Raw genomic sequence first — 21,157 nt, 5'->3', positions numbered from 1 at the left:
ATTTTTCTTTAGCTACTTTGGAAGCCAAGAAGTCAACAAAGGATTTATGGATTGTCATGATTTTTGGCATGTAGGTAGTAGCTTGATGAAAATTATGAAAACTAGAGTTCCACGACCTCATATCTTCGCCAAATAATATGAATTGTACCGACAGACAAGTACCAAACTCCCGCCATTTACCAATATGGCATTACACAGCCATTTTTCTAAACAATGATTAAATTCTAGTCTTCAGTTGCTTAGATAATATCTATCAATGTTCCGATCTTTCTCAGTGGCTTGATATGCCACGGGTCTGAAATTCCTCTCATGGAATGTCAATGCCAGTTAGACATCCAGGTAATAAGATACGCAATAAAACTGGATGGATTTTCGAAACGTAGTGAAGTAGTATAACTCTATCAAATATTAGACCCTGTTTTGCATAATCAGCATCTTATTTTTTTAACTTGGCTTGGCTATGTCAATTATCAGATTCAGCTATTTTAAAATGCCCAACATGAATATAAAAAGTCCTGTCATTTACGGGCATAGTGTTATTATCTTAGTATAATCTTAGCAATAATTCAAATGAGGTCATTTGAATAATTGATATTTCGATTATAATCGATGATTACTAGCCTCTTTTCCTCAGTGAAGGATGACACAGTTTTCAAATGTGATTTGTTTTTATTTGTTTTTTCGGCTGTAGATAAGTACAGCCAGGGCTACAAAAGGCTAAAGCTATTACAAAGGGTTAGCCCTCAGGCTGGTAACTGAAGAATATGCAGACCTTGATACAAGCTTTCACAAAGACTAGAATACGACTAAAATGCATATAAACGGGCACAAACATAGAACTCAGCGCATTTTAAAACATTTCATTAATCATGCAAATGGTCCTGTTTGGCATAATTACCATGTTACATCAATCGTAAGATCTTCATACCAAACATAACAGATACATTTTAGCCCAGCTAGTAAGCTAGCTGTTGATCTAGATTCAGGACGCCAGCTGTTGACTTAGATTCTGGACGCCAGGTGTGTACTAACGCATGCCGCGTACGATGGTGCAGCAGTCCTATATATGCCAATTATTACGTAAAGTAGGTCATGATCTGCATAATGAGCCTATCATAATGCAGATCATCACTTAAGGAACGTATATACCAAATACAAGATTAATCCATCAGCCCCTGCTTGAGTTATCCTCCTCAAAAGTTACAAACAAATAGGCCCACTGCAGTTTAAGGCAAGCCGCAAGGGGGCCCAAACTTACATCACTTACTCTCTACCCCAAGATCTATCTACCACTAAAAAAATCATTACCTTAGTACCTGCAAAAAATTCGACCACAAACTTTAAGCGGATTAGTAAACTTTCTTCATTTATTATGCAAATTAGTTCCTTGCTTTCATAATATGTATTTGATTATGTAAAACATTACCCAAGCTATTTACATACCAAAAATCGTGACGATCTGTCAACCCCTTCTGTAGTTATTAGCCTCCAAAGGTTTCAACAAAAACGCCAACTGCAGGTCCAAACAAGCCGCTAGGGGGGCCAAACTTACACCATCTATTCCCTGTTCCAGACCCTATGTATTGGTGAAAAATCATGAACCTGGCACTTCCAGAAAATTCGACCACAAAATTTAGAACTCAGCTGCAGTACCTTGATTATCAGCTAGGAGGCCCATTATCGAACTTGACCTTCCTCTTTAACACTCCTACCTACCAACTGAATATCATGCACAGCCGTCAACAGCACCTCGAGTTATGCTGGCGACATACAAATTCACACACATATAAAGCCCGCTGCAGTACCGACGGAAAATGCCAGGGAAACCATTTTTGAACTTGACCTCCGTTTCCACAACATCTACACACCCGCAAAAAATGATGAAGATCTATCAACGTTTCCGTCCCTTTTTTTGCCTACATACAAACACAAAAAAATGCAAAGTCTGCTGCAGTACTGTTGGAAAACGCCAGGTAAACCATTTTTGAACTTGACCTTCCTTTGCACAACAACTACACACCTAGCAAAAATCATAAGGATTCATTGGAGCTTTCTTAAGATATGCTCCTGACATACATAAAGACCCACCCAACAGATTTTTCAACCGAAAACATAATCTTCTCCGAGTACAAGTACTCGGCGAAGATAATCAGGACCCGATTCACATTATTCAATGAGGAAATTCTATGATTCTGCTGTGTTCCATGATACGAATTTCAACTAGGTTTTCTTGGTTTTCTGGAACAAAAAAAAATCTACACACTGTAAGACGTGTTGACAAGTACTAAAAAGGTCATCAAAGATAAATAATTGTTATTTAACAGACTCCTGCATGTACTTTAACCCCCTTCATGCATAATACATTACTCTTGAAAAATGTAACAGTAAGAATATACATATAAGCAATGATCTGTTTGATGCAATTTTATTATTCCATTAAAAGCATATCACATTTTCATCTCTGCAAACATTACAACCTCAATTTCATCCATGCTACATTACATATACAGAATTCTATCATATTCTTCTAGCACTCGTTTGATTCGTCAAATGTCTCAGTATGTACATGTAATCATTTACCAACACTTCAAAGTGCAGTCCTAAAATAGGGCATACTTGTATCCCAATATTGCAGTAGCTCTTCGTGTACGTAACATAATGTGCTAATCAATTGGTGGATTTGACGGAAAAATAAGAAATAGCTTCTCTCACAACCAGATCCAATGTCATTATCATTAATCTTTTGGTCTCTAAAGAACTAAGACTAATTTTGGTTTTGTGTTTTCTTGCAATGCTCTCTCCAAGAAAACAAGACTGACATCCTTTTGGGCATTTCGTATTTCTGCGAACGAAAACAGATTTTATACATATTTTTCTTGTCGAAAATTTGATAATGCATGTAATTACCATGGTTTTATCATTCTTTCTTCAGAAGTACAGCAAAGTTGCTTTCTTGGAAAAAATTAAAGAAGCATAATTGAAAGCAGGAGTAAGAGATGAAGAACATGAGTATTATTACTTGTCTGGTTAGCCTGCCATGATGCAAAGAAATTTAGCTGTGATAAATCTACTTTTGATCACCCACTAGCTTGGATATGCAAAGTGGCTACCCTTGTGTCTTACCCACAAAGTTCCTCAATAGTCTATATCCTGACCTTGTCTTGCAGATATAAACTATGTTCATTCTATAAAGCTACAGTCATATATGTTTACCAACAGGACAATGCCTTTGATACACATGGGACCAATGGTTCATTGAGCAAAAAAACAACAACTATGTATATATCTTGGTTAATATTTCTTCCACATTAGAGGAAACCTGCAGTCAAAATCTGCAGGATCTAATGATTATGATCATCTCTCACAGCTTCATCTGACAAAATCATTATGTGTAATTATAGCAAAACATAACTTTACACAAATCACAACAGTTATTTCATAGTTATTATGATTAACAAATAATGTACTTGACTAACTTTGTATTTACACTATTTGTAACATATTTAGATATTTTGCTATGATATAAATGCCATTCAGATGCCATTGTTGGATGTAAGATATCTCTTTCTCACATGTGTTAATGATAAGAAATTACTTTATTTTTCCTAGCACATATACTAGTACATGCACAGTTTGGCAATCATAGCAGCAAAGAATATAACCTTATAACACTGAAATTCTCTTTAAGATTTTCTTGAAAAAACAGAAACACAACTTACTTCTGGTTATCTGTTCCTGAAGTGATACAAGTCAAAAATGTCCTTATGTGTAGGTTCTTCGCAAAAGCTATTCAACTTGAATTGGAAGAGTTAAACTAGAAAACAAAATATGCTGGAGACATATAGCAAAATGGTGCATACTGGCAACATTATCTGTTGGCATCAGTTGGGACATAAATGTGGCCACAATATCAAAACAGTACATGTATCATTCTACAATTTTCTTATATGTCAGCACAAGAATAAAGGGAATGGGGTCAAAATCAGTTACAAACACCATTTTGAAACAACAGACTGACTTGAAATATGATAACCACGAACAAAACAAGGCCCGAAAGCAAAGGTCTTATTCTAACATTCATCCCTTATATGCACAAAAAGGTTCTCCTAATGGATGACTGGCATTAAAACACATCCTTTTCACATTTGCCAGAGACTCAGAGCAAAAGTCCACAGAATATGTATCCATGTAACTGTGACGTGGTAGATGGCCTTTGCCTCTTTACCATTTGATCCTGAATGTTACGGGACGTGTTTCTGAGCCTTTTAGAGTATAAAATAATCTCTGATCTCCATGGAAAGGTCTTGTTTGCAATACTATAAGGCAAGAGTACTTAAACATGTGCACCTAAAGGGAAAAATAACAGATGTTTGTGAGGACTGTTGCTGGCCCTTGTAAGACAAGGCTTAAGAGTGAATGGAAAATAGCTAAATGTGGGGATATAAGACTTTGCCTTTAATCTGCATAAGTTTACTACAGGTAATTTGAGTGCCCCATGACTACAATGGTGAGTTGTGCATGCAGCAATACAAAAACCCAAATTGATAATTTCATTTTTTTTCTGAAAAACAAATGACAACCAAACCGGCCAATATATATGAATAACATATTTCTTTCATAAATGTCAATTTTGAGCATCACTTTCGAAATTCATGAGAAAGTAAAAAAAAAACAATGTTCTTGGTAATTGTAAAACCATTCTAGTGAGAAATTTTTCATGTGCTCACAAAACTCTCTCTGATCATACTGTACCTCACAGATCAACAAATGTAGGCTTTATAAATTAGTTCTTTATCGTAGCTTCCATTAAAGAAACTAGAAATAAGACTATATATAATTTTCTTACCATGTGTACTCCACTGTTACTGATTACATCATCAACAAACTTGAAGTTAAAAAAAGTTGACGATAGCCAGATAGTGAGTTTTTAATAAATTGCGTTACTGACACTATGTTATGCAGCAAACATGAAAATACTTGGCCCATCTTTCATGCCATGTAAGATACCCCCACTCTACATTTGTTTTGTATGAAGACCCAGTGCTTCTGGGTTTTGGGTGAAGTTATACACGTATAGTACTATTGTATTGTATGATCTACGTATAACAATGAATATAAAAAAAATTAACCACTATTACTAACCACCATGAGAGAAGGTGCGTTCTGTCTCTGTAATGCTAGCTCCTCTAAGTTAACTTGGACGTCTGCCCCCTTGCCTGCCCCCCTCCCCGCGAAGATGTTGATGTTACTGAGGTTGTACACTCCCGGGCGGCAGAAGCAGGCCTCCATGGTCAGCTGTCTGGTCTCGCCTGCCGCCAGGGTGAGCCCCAGCGCCGCGCCGCTGATCCACGTGAAGGTGTTCAGGTACGAGATGGCGGGTTGGTGGACGGGGGACTTCAGCATCAGTGCACTACGGGGGAACAATAGGTTAATTTGGACAGAGAACAAGATTTAAAACTAAAAAATCGAAGACCTCATTCTTCAAGTGAATATTCTGACTTCTGTGAATTCTTTAATGCTATAGCCCCAGCCTTAGGGTGCCACCAGGATGTCCAAATTGGGATCTATGAACTACACCCCACTACTTTCAGGAAGAGGGTGCTAGCCTGTAATGCTGTAGTACCTGAAAAAGCTACTAGGGGGCCCAAAATCGCCATATTTTGTTTGTGACCTCAATAGCTACCCAAATACCTAAAGTCATACAAATCCATTAAAGGATCTTGAGTAATAGGTGTGAATACACCCGACGGAGGGGAGCATCTGTACTGGAGGTAATTATGCTGATGAAATAATAATCATTGTGTTAACTTCTTTAGTATTTCAGCTGATTTGTCAAACATCACAATGTAATGCCCAAACAGCTGTGACACAGTTAGCTACACAACATAATGCCTAAAGCTCATCAGATTATTAAGTACAAATCCTTTCACACTTACATCAACCAATCGTTTCCCACTGGATTAAGTCAAAGAAAAAGCACCTTCAACTCCAACACCTGGTGAGACCAGTGACTCAGTAATCTTGGCGTAAACAAATGTGCACTGAACTGAAGACAGACCTTCAACTGTGCACTAATGTATGAAACAACTTCTTGCTCACATTTCCAAACAATTTTAGCAGAAATCTTTGAGTACCAATTGGAATAGACTGTCCTTTTTTCAGCCAGGACTTACATATGACAGCAGGCATATAAAGTTAAATGCCAGACGTTTAGTATGCAGGTCCGCATGTGGCTATCAGGAATGACCCCAATTGTGCTGGCATGTCTCTCCCAGGACTACAGGCCTGCTGGCTGGCAACCAAACAGTGCCTGCCAAAAATTTCCCACAAGCCTGTATGTCTGTCTGAAAAGGGATCCTTCTCTGCATTCCTAATCCTTATCTTAACATCTAAGAGAATGATCAGATTCCTGATCCAATTCATCTTTAATTCGCATCTATGAGTCTTCTTATCTTACAGCTGTCTTAAGAAGTGAGAAGTTGAACCTGTATACATTAGTCATTGTAGAGTAAGATATCATATTCTTATATCACTGTAATGGTACTTATGCTTTATCTCCATGACCTGTACTTAGCTTGTACGAGCATAAATAATGTACAATTAAGGTCTTTCATTAATCATTTCTCTTCTAAGTATATTCCAGATCAAACCAGCTTTTACAGCCTCTCGATTGGGGACCTACCATTTATCGATTGTCAGGATCACAATTCTCCACGCTCAATGGGCCGTGGTGGTACGTGATTGCTTATGGAAAGTGGGAACGGCACCTCATTATCTGAATAAACTATGGGCTGGGAAAATTGCCAAATCATGAAGCAATCAAAATTCAGGAGAGCTGAACAGTCTATTAGTTGGTATTGACCCACATACAGGTGTGATAATTGAGAAGTCTTCATGGGCTGTGGTGATGGGAGATCCATATTCTATGTTGTTGTTGATCGATGGGAACTGAATACGGCTGTATAGTTATGTACAGAAAAGTGCCCTCTGTATTTTGTTGCTGCATAGCAATGGGGATGGAGGATAATCCCATGTTTCATACAATTACAAGGTAATTGCTGCAATCTAGACATACTATGATAGGGCCCTGCAATGCTGTATAGCATACTGGTGACAGTGACAAATGTAGTCAACCATTATCATATAATTGTATTGCAAAAGATAACTTTGATTGATATTTTACAGAACAATGTGTAGAACAAGGGATACATATGGTACGTCATTACATACATGGTTACCTCTAATTAGTCTTAATCGCAACTTTTCCATTTCCAATACTTTCCTGCAGTCAAAACTAAGTGGTGACAAATATGTCAACTACACTTGAAGCCATCAAACATTGCCTGGTTGTTGGAAATTTCACAATCAAAGACATGCATCTGGAACACATTACCTAAAATGTTCCTCTATGCCAAACATGCAGACTGCCTGGTATGACGCCTGTTATCATCATCTCTTGGAACTACATACTTCATGGCCGAGATAATGTTGACACTCAGGTAGAAACATGATAGGTTTCCTATGAGTTTACTGACTTGATTTTCAGTCACATACCTGATCAAAGTTTAGAAACAAATGGGGAAACTACAACCTTCACTGCAGAAAACATTTCTCATCAATCATCCAAAAAATTACAGAGCTTTGATATTCATACAATCTTGTAAATAATGTGGTCAATGTTTATATAAATTATCTTATCATCTATTACAAAAGTTGAAAAGACATGACTACAAAATAGAATTTTATTGTGTTTTTTCAAAAATTCTAGTGATTCCATTACACCTTATTGTTCTGTGTGAATTGGCATTTCAAGACTTTCTTTAATATTCTTCTAAGATAATCAAGAACATTGTTTTGAGATCTTTAGTAGTTAACCCAGTGGGTTACCTTCTAGTTGAACTGCAAGCAGAACACAAAACCACCAAGGGTCTGAATTCCCTTTATAATTGCTAACAGATTAGCCCAAGGCTTCTGAGAATGGTTTGTACAAGTAACTTAAGATGCTACATAACACAGTTATCCAATGGAAAATTGAAAAAAAATATAATGCCAACTAGTTAAGTAATTTGGATACAAAATGTGCAAGCCCACTTTATGATGAATAATTTCACCCAAACTGTCTATAAATGAAAATTTGTTATTAGTAATCAAGATAGCAATAATATGAAATGGCATTATATTTGTGTCTTTTTTCTTTGGTTGTAAGATGCAACTACATGTACTTATCCAGCCTGGCCTTAGTTGCTTGGGAACAAGGTACAAACATCCTCCTGTTTGTGAACTATGTGTGGGAAGCACCACAGTTGCCAGGCCACCCAGCTAGCCTTATAAAGGGCAGTCATTTCTTAAGTGTCTTTGGAGTCATGGTGAAGAAGAGCTGTCAGCTATAATTGCCTGAAGAAGTGTAACAGGTGAAGACCCGTGCAAAAAAACAAGTCTGCAACACTATGATTTGCGTCTTATTTTCATGCACTATTTAGCCGTACGGTTAAATTAAATTCGGAACCAAAACTTTGATTGGCATATTCTGTCATAACAAGTATATTACAGATGTCAACAATAACCTGCTCCATATTTAGTTTCTAAGGCCCATATGATGATGATTCAGATAATGATTACGATTACAGTACAAGTATCTTGAATGTCTTCTGATAGCAATGAGTTTATGAGTATATTTACTAAGTGCAAGTTGAGTTTGATGTTTTTTTATTGAAGATACAAGACTTAGCACTTCAGATGACTATCATATTCAAATGACCATATCTACTCTCAAGCTACCCTAAATAAAGGAGAACAATCAATGAGCAATTCGTCTTCCAATAAAGAAATTACTGGTACCTGAAGGTATGTATTAAACCCCGGCTTGTGCTATGTATGGTAACCATAATCATTCTACCTTCAAGGGAAAATGGATACCGGTACACACCTTTTTGTTTTGCAGCAGGGTACTCATGGAATGATGCAGGATAAACCAATTTTATGTATGTACATCGTGTATTGATTGTAACACACATCAGTTACTGGTGTGCACGACTTGGTGGTTGTGTACGAATAAGATGGAAACATTGGTCATTGTATGGAGAATACTACATAGTGTACTAGTATTCCGTATCACCCAAAGTACCAGCCCAACTGTGGGTCAGATTGCCTAACAGCCAGAGTATTCTTTTGATGACATACCCGACCTGGAAAACACACATTTTAGTGCGAAATGTGCCATAAGTTGAAAAAAGTTGCTGTTCTAAAAAAAAATAAAAAAAAATTGTAAGAACATCAATTCCATCATCCAAGTCTGGTATTCAGTGCACTCAAAGCATGGAAGCCTGTGGGAAAAAAAGTAGAAGCTCATAGGATATCGTAAACTACAGACTGGACCAGAACATCCGAACGATCGAACGTTATCACAACCCAGGTACGACACAAAACAGCTTTAATGTCTGTTCAAAAATAGGTCTTGTCAAAATAGATCACTCATATCAGATTCCACATCCAGCCTGTGGTCATTTTTCTCCAGAATAATGCCATTACATGTTAACTCATGGCATACCAATATTGCAGATTGAAGACTGGATCTACTTGATATAATGGTTGTGCAGTCAATGGTGCAATGGCAAGTTGGGGGAACATTATTGGTTCTGCTCTAATTCATTCTGATGCAGGGTCAATCTAAAGAATATTGTGACCAGAGGAAAAAAAAAAGAAGAAAAAAATGTTAAACAAGAGCTTGCAATTGAGGACAAAACCTTTGTACTCTTTGTTCGTTATAAGCCAATTGCCATGTTGATAAATTTGCAACAAACACAAAACAAACCGGCTCAACCTAGTTCAAATAATGGGAACAGTGGGAGGTGTGCCCTCTTTTCTGGATCGAATCTGCTCCGCTAGTTGTTCCTCCTGGGGTACCAATTACATACAGGAATGTTTTGTCATAAAATGTGAATTGTCCCAGTAGCATCTAAGAAAAGACTCACTTTAAATTTGTAATCCCCCCAATCACAGTTGGGAATATGTAAATGTAGCATACTTTATATTGTCTTCAACTTTGATAATTAAATGACGCCAAATGGCAATTCAACGGCCACTGGATGCTGTAGGCCGGCCATTGATCCAATCATGGATGCTGCAAATTGTTGTCCAATTCCAGCTTTAATCAGTACTAGCTCTGTACAAAAATGCCCAATGGGACCACTTGTGAGGTAATGTGATCAAGGTGTGCCTGCCTCTCTCTGCTCAGTCGGCTTTATTCTGTCTGTTAAGAAGGTCAGGGGTCAACACTATTAGGCTTACAGCAGTATGAAAACATGACTACAGGGCCTACAGTGATATTTTATCTTGATGAAAATGTACATGCATTACTAGTACACTGCAATTAAGGCGGAATGCACCAGTTTTGTACAAGCTGCATAGGACTGGACTCTAAGGTTTGGCTCACTCACACTCCTGCAGGGACAGACCCCTACTCTTCCCAATAAGTGTGGTGGGTTCTTTAACATGCTCAAGGTTTGGCTTTCTTCTATAACACAGGACCTCTGACATCGCTGGGGTCTGCTAGGGATTTGAACTCAGAATCTTAAAGTCAACAACCCTAACCAAGAAACTATCTTGCCTAAGTGTCTTTTATGTTGTGTCAACTTACCTTACCTCTGGATGGAACAGATAAACAATATTGTAGAGTAGAGGGGATTCATTCCTTAAGCTAAACAACATCTTTCACATAGCAGTCTTCCCTCAGAAAGACATCTGGAGCCGCATAGTTCCCGTTTAGAAAAGATGTCTTACTGAGGGATGACTGCGGTGTGAAAAACGTAGCTTGAGGAACAAATCCACTCTACTTTATACCAGATAAACAATCGTGTGTTACATGTACATGGAAGGAAAGCTCCTTTACTCACCCATTCTGGGAGGTTGGGTCTGTCTCCACCTGTATGTACAGCTCACACCCACTGCAGTTGTGCACCACCAGGGTCACCCCAACCACACACAGTCTGGAGAAACAGAACATCAGGTAAACAGGTGAGAGTATGTCTTTACTTACTCTATATTAGACAAATGTCAATGTTGTAGTGTCACACAAATCATACCCAATGACAACCCTCCAGCAAAAATAATGGTTAAAAATGGTAATGGTTAGTATCTAATGATAATAATAATCTATCATACACATTTTCTAAAACAGAGCAGAAAAGTAAAGGATAACTAGGGTGTACTGTACTTAAAGTAGTGCTAACCCATTTCCCCCCTATCCAAGTATCCAGGCAAGTATCCCCTGAAATGCCAAGGTCCTTTCCTTCTGGTGATTTTCCAAGGAAAATAGCTTGGACCAAATGCCAAGACTGTCTTCGATGTCTTCAAACGTCCTTCCATCAACACAGTACATACATGTACATGTGTACCTGCTTACAAAGAATTCAATACCAGGCTGTGAAGATTTATTTACAAAAGAAGCAGAGAAAGTTTTGGAGAAGTCCAGCTAGTATCGAAATATAAACATATCTCAGGTAGCTAGGCACCAGTATGTGATCTAACTCTTATATCACACATTGACAGTTGAGATGCCATGTGCAAATACATTTCTTAGTTATTGTCAGCAAACATACTTCAAAGGAAAGTCACCACCAAGGCCCGCACACACCATGTGGTAACTGATCCATGAAGTATCCTTCCTCCCTGAAGGCTACTTCTCCTTGCATGTACGTTTGAGAGAAGTCTCAGGAATGTTGCTAATACTCCAGAAAGGCCAAGGAAGCCGACAAGCCTTGAAGAAACAGCCCCCAACTATGACGTTCTTCCTACGCCTACTGATAAACATTCAGCTGGGTCATTGCTGATTGATGAACACAGTGTGTGCTGTATGGTTCAGACTGAATCTTCTTGGGTATAGAACTTGTCAACTTTCTTGGACTTTCCACTGTGTACTTGGATGTATGGAAGAAGAAAATACAACGATCATAATCTTCAAATTAAACGGAAAGGAAAGCAATGGCAACAAGACAAGCCAATTGGAGGGCCAAAAGCTACATTGACCTTCTTCAATCATCTTCTCAATACCTACCCACATACCAAATACCATCAATTCATACATGTACATGGCTTCTTGAGTTATGCTGACCAAAGAAGGTCGGAAACACACACACGTAGGTACCGAAAAATTCCTATTTACGTACGCACCCCTCCTAAAGTACGCACCCTCGATTTGGGGACGATTGCGGGCCTAACTCAGGGAGTTGAAACGTTCAGGGGAAAAACCCTCCTAACGTACGCACCCCCTCTCCAGCATTTCGGTGGATAGTTAAATGGTTACTGAGAAAATGTTTCTGGGTAGAAAACATCAAACAATATAAATATATGTATTATTTATTCTTTATTACTGATTGTGTGGTAGCATTCCACATTCCATTTGAAGATGTACCGTACTCTCATGCTGATGTGCGATTTTTCCGAGGAAGAACCCCTCCTAACGTACGCATCCCGACTTTGGTGTCAGCCTGGAGCACCTGCTTGTGACTTGAAAAGTTTAAAAAGTGCGTACGTAAATAGGAGTTTTACGGTAATAAGAATTGTCACACAGACATACAAACATGGCTCATAATATACATCATTGGCAAGCAATACTAGCAGGATATAAAATAGACTTTTTATAAACATGAGGTGTTAACATGCAAGCACATACAGCTGGTGTTACAGCCCAAACAAATGGAGCGAGGAAAGAGAATGTGTTAAGACCTTGTTATCGCTGTTGTATCAACATTGACCGCAATGGCTAACATGTCTTTCAGTAGTATTACATACGTATATACATGTATGGAATAACACAACCTCTGACATTGCATGGTCCACCAAGCCCTCTCAATATGCAGGTATCATGCCTTGACATTTTGCTCCTGGCATGATGTGAATTGCCTGGAGGAATGAGCTACATGTACTATGACAGGCTTGAAAAATGAGAGGTTGAAATGTAAGGACCCTCCCTGTGCAAGGCATGAACAGCATCAGTCAACAGTGAAATAGTTCAAACAACTGGAACACACCCAAATGTAGAGACCAAGATTTGTTTATTTGTTTATTTGAGGTCGTCACAACGTGAAAGGGAAGGCAAAACAGATACAGCTGTGCTGCCCATGGTCCTGCATTGACATACCAACATGGCGCAATTAACCCCTGCTGCCCAGCCCTTGAGTAGTTTTGGGGAGTTGCCAAAAACAAAACATACATGTACACCTGCAGTCTGTAAACAAACATCTGTCTGTATCTGCATCTTTCGTAAAAGTTAAAAGACACATTCTAAAGTAGATAAATTGACAGTTCAGCCTAGTCTGGAATCATCAGGCAGCATTGTGTTAATATAACATTTGACTTTGATGACCCCATAAAAACCTATCATCCATGGCATTTTATCAATGCCAGAAATCTGGGCAATGCCCTTTTTTATCTGATGGAAAATCTACATTCCAACCCTTAAACATGACACAGAAAATTCACATGAGGGACTTTAAACTTTCCACAAGAGGTCAATAACCTTCCCACCTGAGGTTAATGACCTGGTATTTGTAGGTATGAAGGAAAACATATAATGAAAACATTGTCCAATCAAGCAGGTACCTGGAATTCTCTAATCCTGTTATGATGTTATTCCAGGTGAAGTAGTCTGGGAACATTATACATGCAGCAACCCACGGTCCATCACATATCATTGGAGTATAGTCATGCTTACATCATTTGTAATCATACCTCCATGAAACATCTGTATAAGCAGTTATTAGATTTTATTCAAATAACTTCCACAGGGGTCATCCACAGTTTATCCTTAATGTGTAGCTTGATAAAACAAGTGGGAAAGTGTTTGTCGATCTTCTGATGGAGGGTGTTGTAGAATACTTTTGCTTACAACTTCAGGCCTTTTGTTAGATACTTCAGAGTTGGGCATGGGACATACTTTTTTTTAAATCATGTTTGACCGCATGTGTTGGTTTGGTGTGATGATTACTATCCGATAGTCACTAGCACTCATTCCAACAGGTGCAACAGTTGAGCACGGTTTGTACGAAGTAAGTGACCCGAGTTAACACATCAGTACACCTCTATCATCATATTTTCTCTTTTTTTTTTGGTCAACAGAACAAAAATCACTAATTATAAATATCTACTGGTGAATTGGTGGTCCTAAGCCCAGCAATAGGGTTTGGGTTGGCGTTAGGAAGGGCATCCAGCCGTAAAAAACTCTTGCTACAAAGAAGACTTGTACTTGATGAGGAGTTCTGGGGCTTCCCCGTCCATGTGCAAGCACGTCCAACCCCCATATGATGGGGAACAAATTAAAGACGTTAAATTGGATAGAGAGAGAGAGAGAGAGGATGAAGGTGAATTTGGAGTACTATGGATCCACTCTTGCTAAGCAAGGCAAATGCAAATGGTAAAAATCACCATGTGCAGCCTCCAGGACACGTTTTTCCTTGGTCCCTTCTCAGCGAATCTTCTCAGTAGACACTTAAAAGCATGACTTTGCTTTAAGTCGCCCTTTGGATAACAGACTGTTTTCTACTTTATGAAGTCAATTTCCTGTTCATTTACTCTGGCACTGTAAATAAGAAATAGAACTGATTCCACTAAGTGTGTAGCTTTTGTTTACATAAGGATTTTGTTTCTGCTGGCACTTTAACTTTATCAAAAGTTTTATCAACAACACCATATGGTGGCTACCTCTGTGGGATATATCCGGGACGGAAATGTGGAGGAATTTTCCTACTAATACTACTATTGGAACAGGTCCAATGGAAAAAGGGTCAGCTCTCCCCATGTGTATTGCAGAATACTGTTAGGTTGATAACTTATTGTGATAACACACCAACAGGCATGTCACATCTTATCAACCCTGGTAGATGGCATTTGGCTGCTAACACGTATGAATGTATTTCACAAAGTTTTAACATAAAGTAATTTCCTGACAGGATCCACATTATATAGGACACAGCATCAGCATAATCTGAGATTCATAATTGGTAAGATGCATAGATATAATACATCAGTCGTAAAGTTTAACATCATTAGGTAAAGGTATGAGGCCGTGGAACTCTAGTACATGGGATGTAAGAGGATATAGAAGTATTAGAACAATCTACTTATTCCAGTATGATAGAATGTCACTCATTGTTAGGACATGGTGGGAGTTTTCAGCTTGGCCAGCTGCTGTACTGAAAGGACGTACTCATCACAGGAAGTTGCTGTCACGCCAGTTTTTCCAAGCACAATAGTGAGGTCTGGGACACATGTACAAGTACGTGTTTGTACTTTAACGTACCTCTTACCAGTACTAGTGTCAGCCCCAGGGGGGAGGGGGCAGGCATGTACTTTCTTTCCACCACATTAATATTGGTTAAGTCTGAAGTTAGCATGCTCGTTGTGCTTCCTCAGGTCTCTTTCATTATCAAGATAATCAATGCTTGTATTTGTTTTCTGTTCTATGTCAAGTTACAGTAGATTGATTTACTTTCTCAGTGTTTCTATTTTGCAGTAGGAGGGAAAAAGGAGGTTTTTACGCTGTTTTAAATTCGTTTTAAATTTGTGGCTGAAACAGTTCTGTAGTACAGTAGTCATACATGGGAGGCATATTTGCCATGTCATGAATTTGCGGTAGAGAATTCACCGCTAAACTAAAACAACCGCAAACGTTTCAAGACTTACAGTAGAAACCAGCCTACAGCCGCCTGTCATGACAAAGAACAGGATTTATCTCATTGCCACATGTAAAAACCATGCCACAAATCTTTCACATGACACAGAACACTGCTTGCTCCATTGGATGACATCAATTATGACTACAAACCTGTCAGTGTTGAAGGTGTGTTTGCTCTCCTTGGGGTGGTTCACTGTGTACTTAACTAGTTGAGACAAGTTCTCGTCACCAGCAACCTGGTCCACGGCGGTCTCCTCCTGCTTGGTGAAGGTGATGGGAGGCTGTTCCACTACAGGCTATCGGGGAACAAGGTAAAATGATATCAACTTAGAGAAATATTTTGTTATGGTCGTAAAACAAATTCAGACTTAGGCATGGAATAATAGCGATGAATAGATGACAGTTTATTTTGTTAATCTGTAAAGTTATACCTAACGTTCTGTTTTCTAATTTCTCCCCTAATTCAAACCTCAGGTGATCTATAACTGACCTCTGGTTCAGCCAATGAGGAGGCTGGTTTGTCCAGGCGGTCCAGTGTCAGGTGATGCTGACCCGTGATCACATGACTGCCCGTGTCATCTACAACAAATGCCTGGAACAGGAAGAACCACACCATGAGATACACACAAGCAATTCATTCAACCTTTTTCAAAATCTTATATTCCATTTTGACTCAAACACCACTAATATCCCGATGTTCAAGCGAGGGTAGAAATGTTTTTTTAACAGAAAGAGCAAAGAAATGAAAACTAGGGGAGGAATTTGGACTACATGATAGCCTGTTTTATAGGTGTGTGTGTGTCTCTAATCAAAAGGTGCAAAATGTCATAAGGTCTCTCCGTGCCAGTGGAAGAATATTTTAAAGCATGGAAATCGATCGGCCAACTTGTCAGCAAGCTCTCAATTACATTTTTGGCACGAATGCGCCAGGTGTTCTCTTGATCATCGAACGATCTCTAGGGATTGACCCACAATTGCAGGACACTGAGGACGGTAGATTTTCAGGTGAAAAATATGCACAACCCTCTGTTGATTTCAAAATCGGATTACCTTCTGCCAATCAACAGATAAGGCCGAAGCTTGTTGACTGTGTAACAGAAGCTTAAAAGAAGTCCCCCTAACCTTCCATATGACCATGAGACTAAGTTGCACTTTGGTTGCAGCTTCCAGCTCAGCCTTGGACTGGTCCTCTGCAACCTTTGCTTCGTCTGGGGGCTGCTCCAGGGCAGGGCTGGGGTCGGAGGGGGAGGGTCTGGGAGGGGCGACGTACAAGGAGCGGAAGTAGAAGTCTGAACAGGGGGTGACTGAACTGTCAATCTGGAAGAGAACAACAGATTCATTTACTTTCGCAGTGGTTTTATTTAGTGGTAGGAGGAAAAAGGAGGCTTTAACAGTGTTTAAGATTTGCAGTTAAAACAATTCTGTAGTACAGTACTCATAAATAGAGACATATTCTTGGCGTCAAGAATTTGCAATGAAAAGGACACTGCAAAAAAAAGTAGAAATAAAACCAACATGAAAATTTCAAGATCTACAGTATTTTACTATAAATTTGAATTTGGACGAGATTTCCTCCAACAAGAAAGAAATTTTTAAAAAATAGCACTTTGATGCAATGGAGAGGTCACCGAAAATACAGACTGCGAACATAAAAGCACCATGAAAATGTCAACAATTACAGAATTTGGGCAGCATACAAATGTAAGCAATCTAACTGGAAATCCATGCCAAGGTACAGTCTAGAAAGCCTTGAGCTAAAGTAATATTCCTGTGCATGTTTTGGTGTGTCAACCTGTATTTGCTATTGAAATAGTCTAGCTGTTTTCCCAAACACCACAGTAAGACTCAACCTAATAGGCATGGCTACCACTAGTAGAGAATGGCTGCCACCACGACAAAACCTAGAAAAAAATTAATGATATTTCTAAATTGACAGTAGTTATTGTTTTTTAATGATAACATCAAGCACTGTTCTGAGAAACACTACTTACCTGTTCCTTGTTGTAAACAATGTTGGTGAACACAACCTCATCTTCTGTACAGAAAGAAGAAAACAGCTTTGATCAGTCAAACCAAATTCACCAAGTATCCTATTACACCATTTCCACCTCACATGCTTCAACTTTCACTAAATTCACATAACTGCGAATGCACACCAAGGCAAACAAACAAACAAACAAACAAAAAACAAACACGCCAACTAATTGCAATACCTCCATTTTCACAAAGATAACGATAGCTGAGAGCTAAGATTGTTGATCATGAATTCACATCTATTGTTCATGATACACAAAAAGCTCAAATTGTTGATTGGCTTTCCTGAAGACCCTTACATGTATCTTCCTAAACTGAAAATCATGAAACATTAAGAGACTCTCACCTGCACATGGTGTCTTTAGTTTCTGTGCCTTGAAGCACATCAGAATAGATTCCTTTCCATTGATTCTCATGTCTAGAGAGGAAGAAAAGATTTAAAGAATTACAATGTATATTATCATCAAGTGATGTAACACATACTTACAATATCCTTCTATCCTGTAAATACGACTTGCAATCTTCACTATTGATGGGTAACTGAAAATACTAAATGTATACATACAATACATAAAGCTTATACAATAGTTCAACACAGCTTTTCTGGACTATAGATAAGCCACAACACTGCACACAAAAGAAACACAGGGCATGAGAAAAAAAGGAAACACAACACTTCATGCATGCCATGAATAAGGACTTAGTATACATGTTAACACTGTTGGAGGGTGGACAGAACTGATAGAGACGTTGAACGATGAGCCAGAGAAGACAGGATGTTTGAATGGTTCCACATTACCTTTACCATAACGAGCTAGAACCAGAGGCAGGCAATCATGGGAGAGGACCAAAGAGAAGGTTTAGAGGTAGACAGACAGCATGGTACAAATGGAACTAACAGCTTATCATGTTATACAGTAGCTTTTAGTAATTTACAGTATTATACAGGGCCGTCTACAGGACCTGTCCCTCCGTTCAGGGACAGGATTATTTTGTTGGGATAGACAAAAATTTCACCTCGTCCATCCCGAAATCTGAACTTCATGACATGAAATTTAGAAAGATGCATTTTTGTAAGCAAAATATGACAGATTTAACTAAAATTAACAAATTTGGTTCAGAAAATGCATCAAATATCATTTCAGACTCAGAGGGTTGGAATTTCCAAAAAGAACCTGGGGAGCATACCCCCATTATCTTGCAGCCTTTTAAAGCCCTCAACCAATAATGAGTGGGACGGACAAAAATTCAAAGCTGGAGGCAGCCCTGGTGTAATCTGTAAGAGAGTTAGTTGCTTATGAGTGGTAGCAATATACCAGACTTATGTTGTGTACATTATATACACTTGTGGAGAGATGAAATCTTAATTGCTATTTCAGTCTTAATATATGCAAAGTATGACTGCAGCCACTGTTATCAATTTTCACTGTACCACAGGTAGATAGCTACATATTGAATATGACTTCATAAAATGTAAATGACCCATGATGGACAGATCAAGGGAGAGGTGACGATGTTGGTATCAATTTACATTTCATAAAATTATCCCGGTTATTTTTCATTTTCCTCAGTATCAAAGACATCTTTCTGGTGCAAGTTTTTTTCACTGTTCAAAATCTTAATCTTCCTTCTGATCAGAAGAAGCAAGAATATATATGGCCTTCAGGGAATGGGAAAGAATCTTTGACCTACTTTCTAACCTGTCCTTAGTGACAGAAAGTTTCCCCAAAAGAAGGGCATGAACTGACCTATATTGCACTGTGTACTGATGGGGGTGAGGGTCCACACAGGGCTGGCTGCTGATACTTGCAGTATGGTGAACTCTGTGATGTTGGAGTCATGGATCTGTAAACATGTAAAACCAAAATTAAACAAACAAAATACAAACACCGAAATGACTGTAAAATCGTTTGACTTGGTTCCTTCTGTCAGGAAATAGGAACATGAAAAATAAATGCAGCCACCAGCAGAGAAAAGTAACAACATGTAGTTGTACAGGGAGTATGCAGCAAAATGTGGTTAGTGTTTTTAACACCATGTGCGCAAGTTAGAGCGTGAGTTTACAATATGTGCAATGGCAACACAAACTACATATCAGGACAATAAGTGAAAGTAGTAAGGTATATATATGTATATCAAATGTCACACTGGGATTAATAATCCTCAACCCAAAGAATCACCTTTTACATTTTCTTCAGAATTTTTTCTTCATCTGAATAGCACATGTGCAGCAAATTTTCCTACAACACACTGGAAAGTGTACGTCTTTGATTTAGGGGCTCAGTGCATTGACTACTGTTGCCCAGAAACCGTACAGATTATGCTGCCAGGAAATCAAAGGCACCAATCCCTGCACCTTGATCCCACTGTTTACAAGCTGGTGACTGACAACTCACCAATGGGAATGGAGTCAACTGGATGGTTGAAAGAGGGTTCCAGCTGTTTATCTGAGAATTCAAGATGTGTTCAACAAGTTGAAAAGAGCTGATCTGCCCTCCATAAGTTTTTTACTCTCTTTTTGCAGCTACAGTGTATGCTTCTTATAAAAGATCCATTGGTATTGTGACTTGCCGGTAAAAAATTAGGAAAAGAGATGTTTTATTGAGAGTGCAATGTACATGTATGTATTATGTTATAGCAGAGCTGGTAAGCTGCTAAGGCCTAGGAAAAGTAATGTTGCTGTTCTGATGACAACCGTACTGAAAGAATTAGTTGATAGGTAAGAACTATTTTTTTCTTCCTAAATTTTGACTGCAGGGACAACAAATGCATTTGGACTATGCATCAGGACACAGATATTTTCAACATCACATTGTAATTATACAGATTCTGAATGATAAATCATGTCACTATCTGTCTGCCCACCCCCCCCCTCCAACTGACTGACAGATAATGTTCAATAAAAACATGTGGGCTAAATGTCAGCCAATTAGCAAGGAATGGTAGCTATGATTTCAGTACAACATATATTAGGTAATGCTTGGTTTTGGAGCTCTGCTTTAGTGATGAGCAGTTAGTTTTCTGTTATGTGACATAGTAAGGTCAGCCACAGATGAAAGACATCGCCAAGAATGCTTTAAGCTTCATGCCAGGTCAGGCCATGGTTGAGATTGTTTCCAGCTGGTCCTGAGGGGTCTGTTCCTTCCAGTCAAAGTCTCCCGCAGAAATTTAATCAGAGATGAAAGGGTCTGGTTAGGTAGGAAATCATTAGATTAGGGAGTTGTACCTGACATTTGAGAAAGTATTTTCAAAAGTAAAGTTCTTTGAGTTCTAGAAACCAGCAATATCACATGATCTGAAGGTCATTCTTCACTGAACATATGGACCACCTACAAATGTAGCTCTCTATTCAGTTGTAGAGCTTGATGTATCTTATACTACATGTAAGTCTACTATTTTTCTGCTCCTCAAAATGTTTCCTCAAGGGAGGAAAACCCAGGGTTCCAGTTAGTA

The 21,157-nt window shown here is 38.7% G+C and overlaps 1 protein-coding gene across 9 annotated transcripts in view; it reads right to left on the bottom strand.

The window, feature by feature from the left end:
- Positions 1-2,409: 2,409 nt before the first annotated feature.
- The window catches only part of LOC136439046 (trafficking protein particle complex subunit 8-like), a 37,025-nt gene continuing 18,277 nt past the window's right edge, over positions 2,410-21,157 (bottom strand). For 4 of the 9 annotated variants that reach the window (XM_066434182.1, XM_066434181.1, XM_066434184.1 and 1 more), the window contains 10 exons: positions 20,101-20,151; positions 19,453-19,549; positions 18,504-18,518; positions 18,051-18,122; positions 17,662-17,705; positions 16,793-16,987; positions 16,161-16,262; positions 15,821-15,966; positions 10,893-10,985; positions 2,410-5,410 (listed from right to left, as the gene is read on the bottom strand). In XM_066434182.1, coding sequence (XP_066290279.1) covers positions 5,125-5,410; positions 10,893-10,985; positions 15,821-15,966; positions 16,161-16,262; positions 16,793-16,987; positions 17,662-17,705; positions 18,051-18,122; positions 18,504-18,518; positions 19,453-19,549; positions 20,101-20,151 — 1,101 coding nt within the window. In that variant the 3' untranslated portion in view covers positions 2,410-5,124. The remainder of the gene's footprint in view (positions 5,411-10,892; positions 10,986-15,820; positions 15,967-16,160; positions 16,263-16,792; positions 16,988-17,661; positions 17,706-18,050; positions 18,123-18,503; positions 18,519-19,452; positions 19,550-20,100; positions 20,152-21,157) is intronic. The other 5 variants (XM_066434185.1, XM_066434188.1, XM_066434186.1 and 2 more) reach the window with 3 other exon arrangements.

This window comes from Branchiostoma lanceolatum, chromosome 7 (assembly GCF_035083965.1).
Source record: "Branchiostoma lanceolatum isolate klBraLanc5 chromosome 7, klBraLanc5.hap2, whole genome shotgun sequence".
Classification (NCBI taxonomy): Eukaryota; Metazoa; Chordata; class Leptocardii; order Amphioxiformes; family Branchiostomatidae; genus Branchiostoma; species Branchiostoma lanceolatum.
This window is presented reverse-complemented; position numbering and strand designations above follow the sequence as displayed.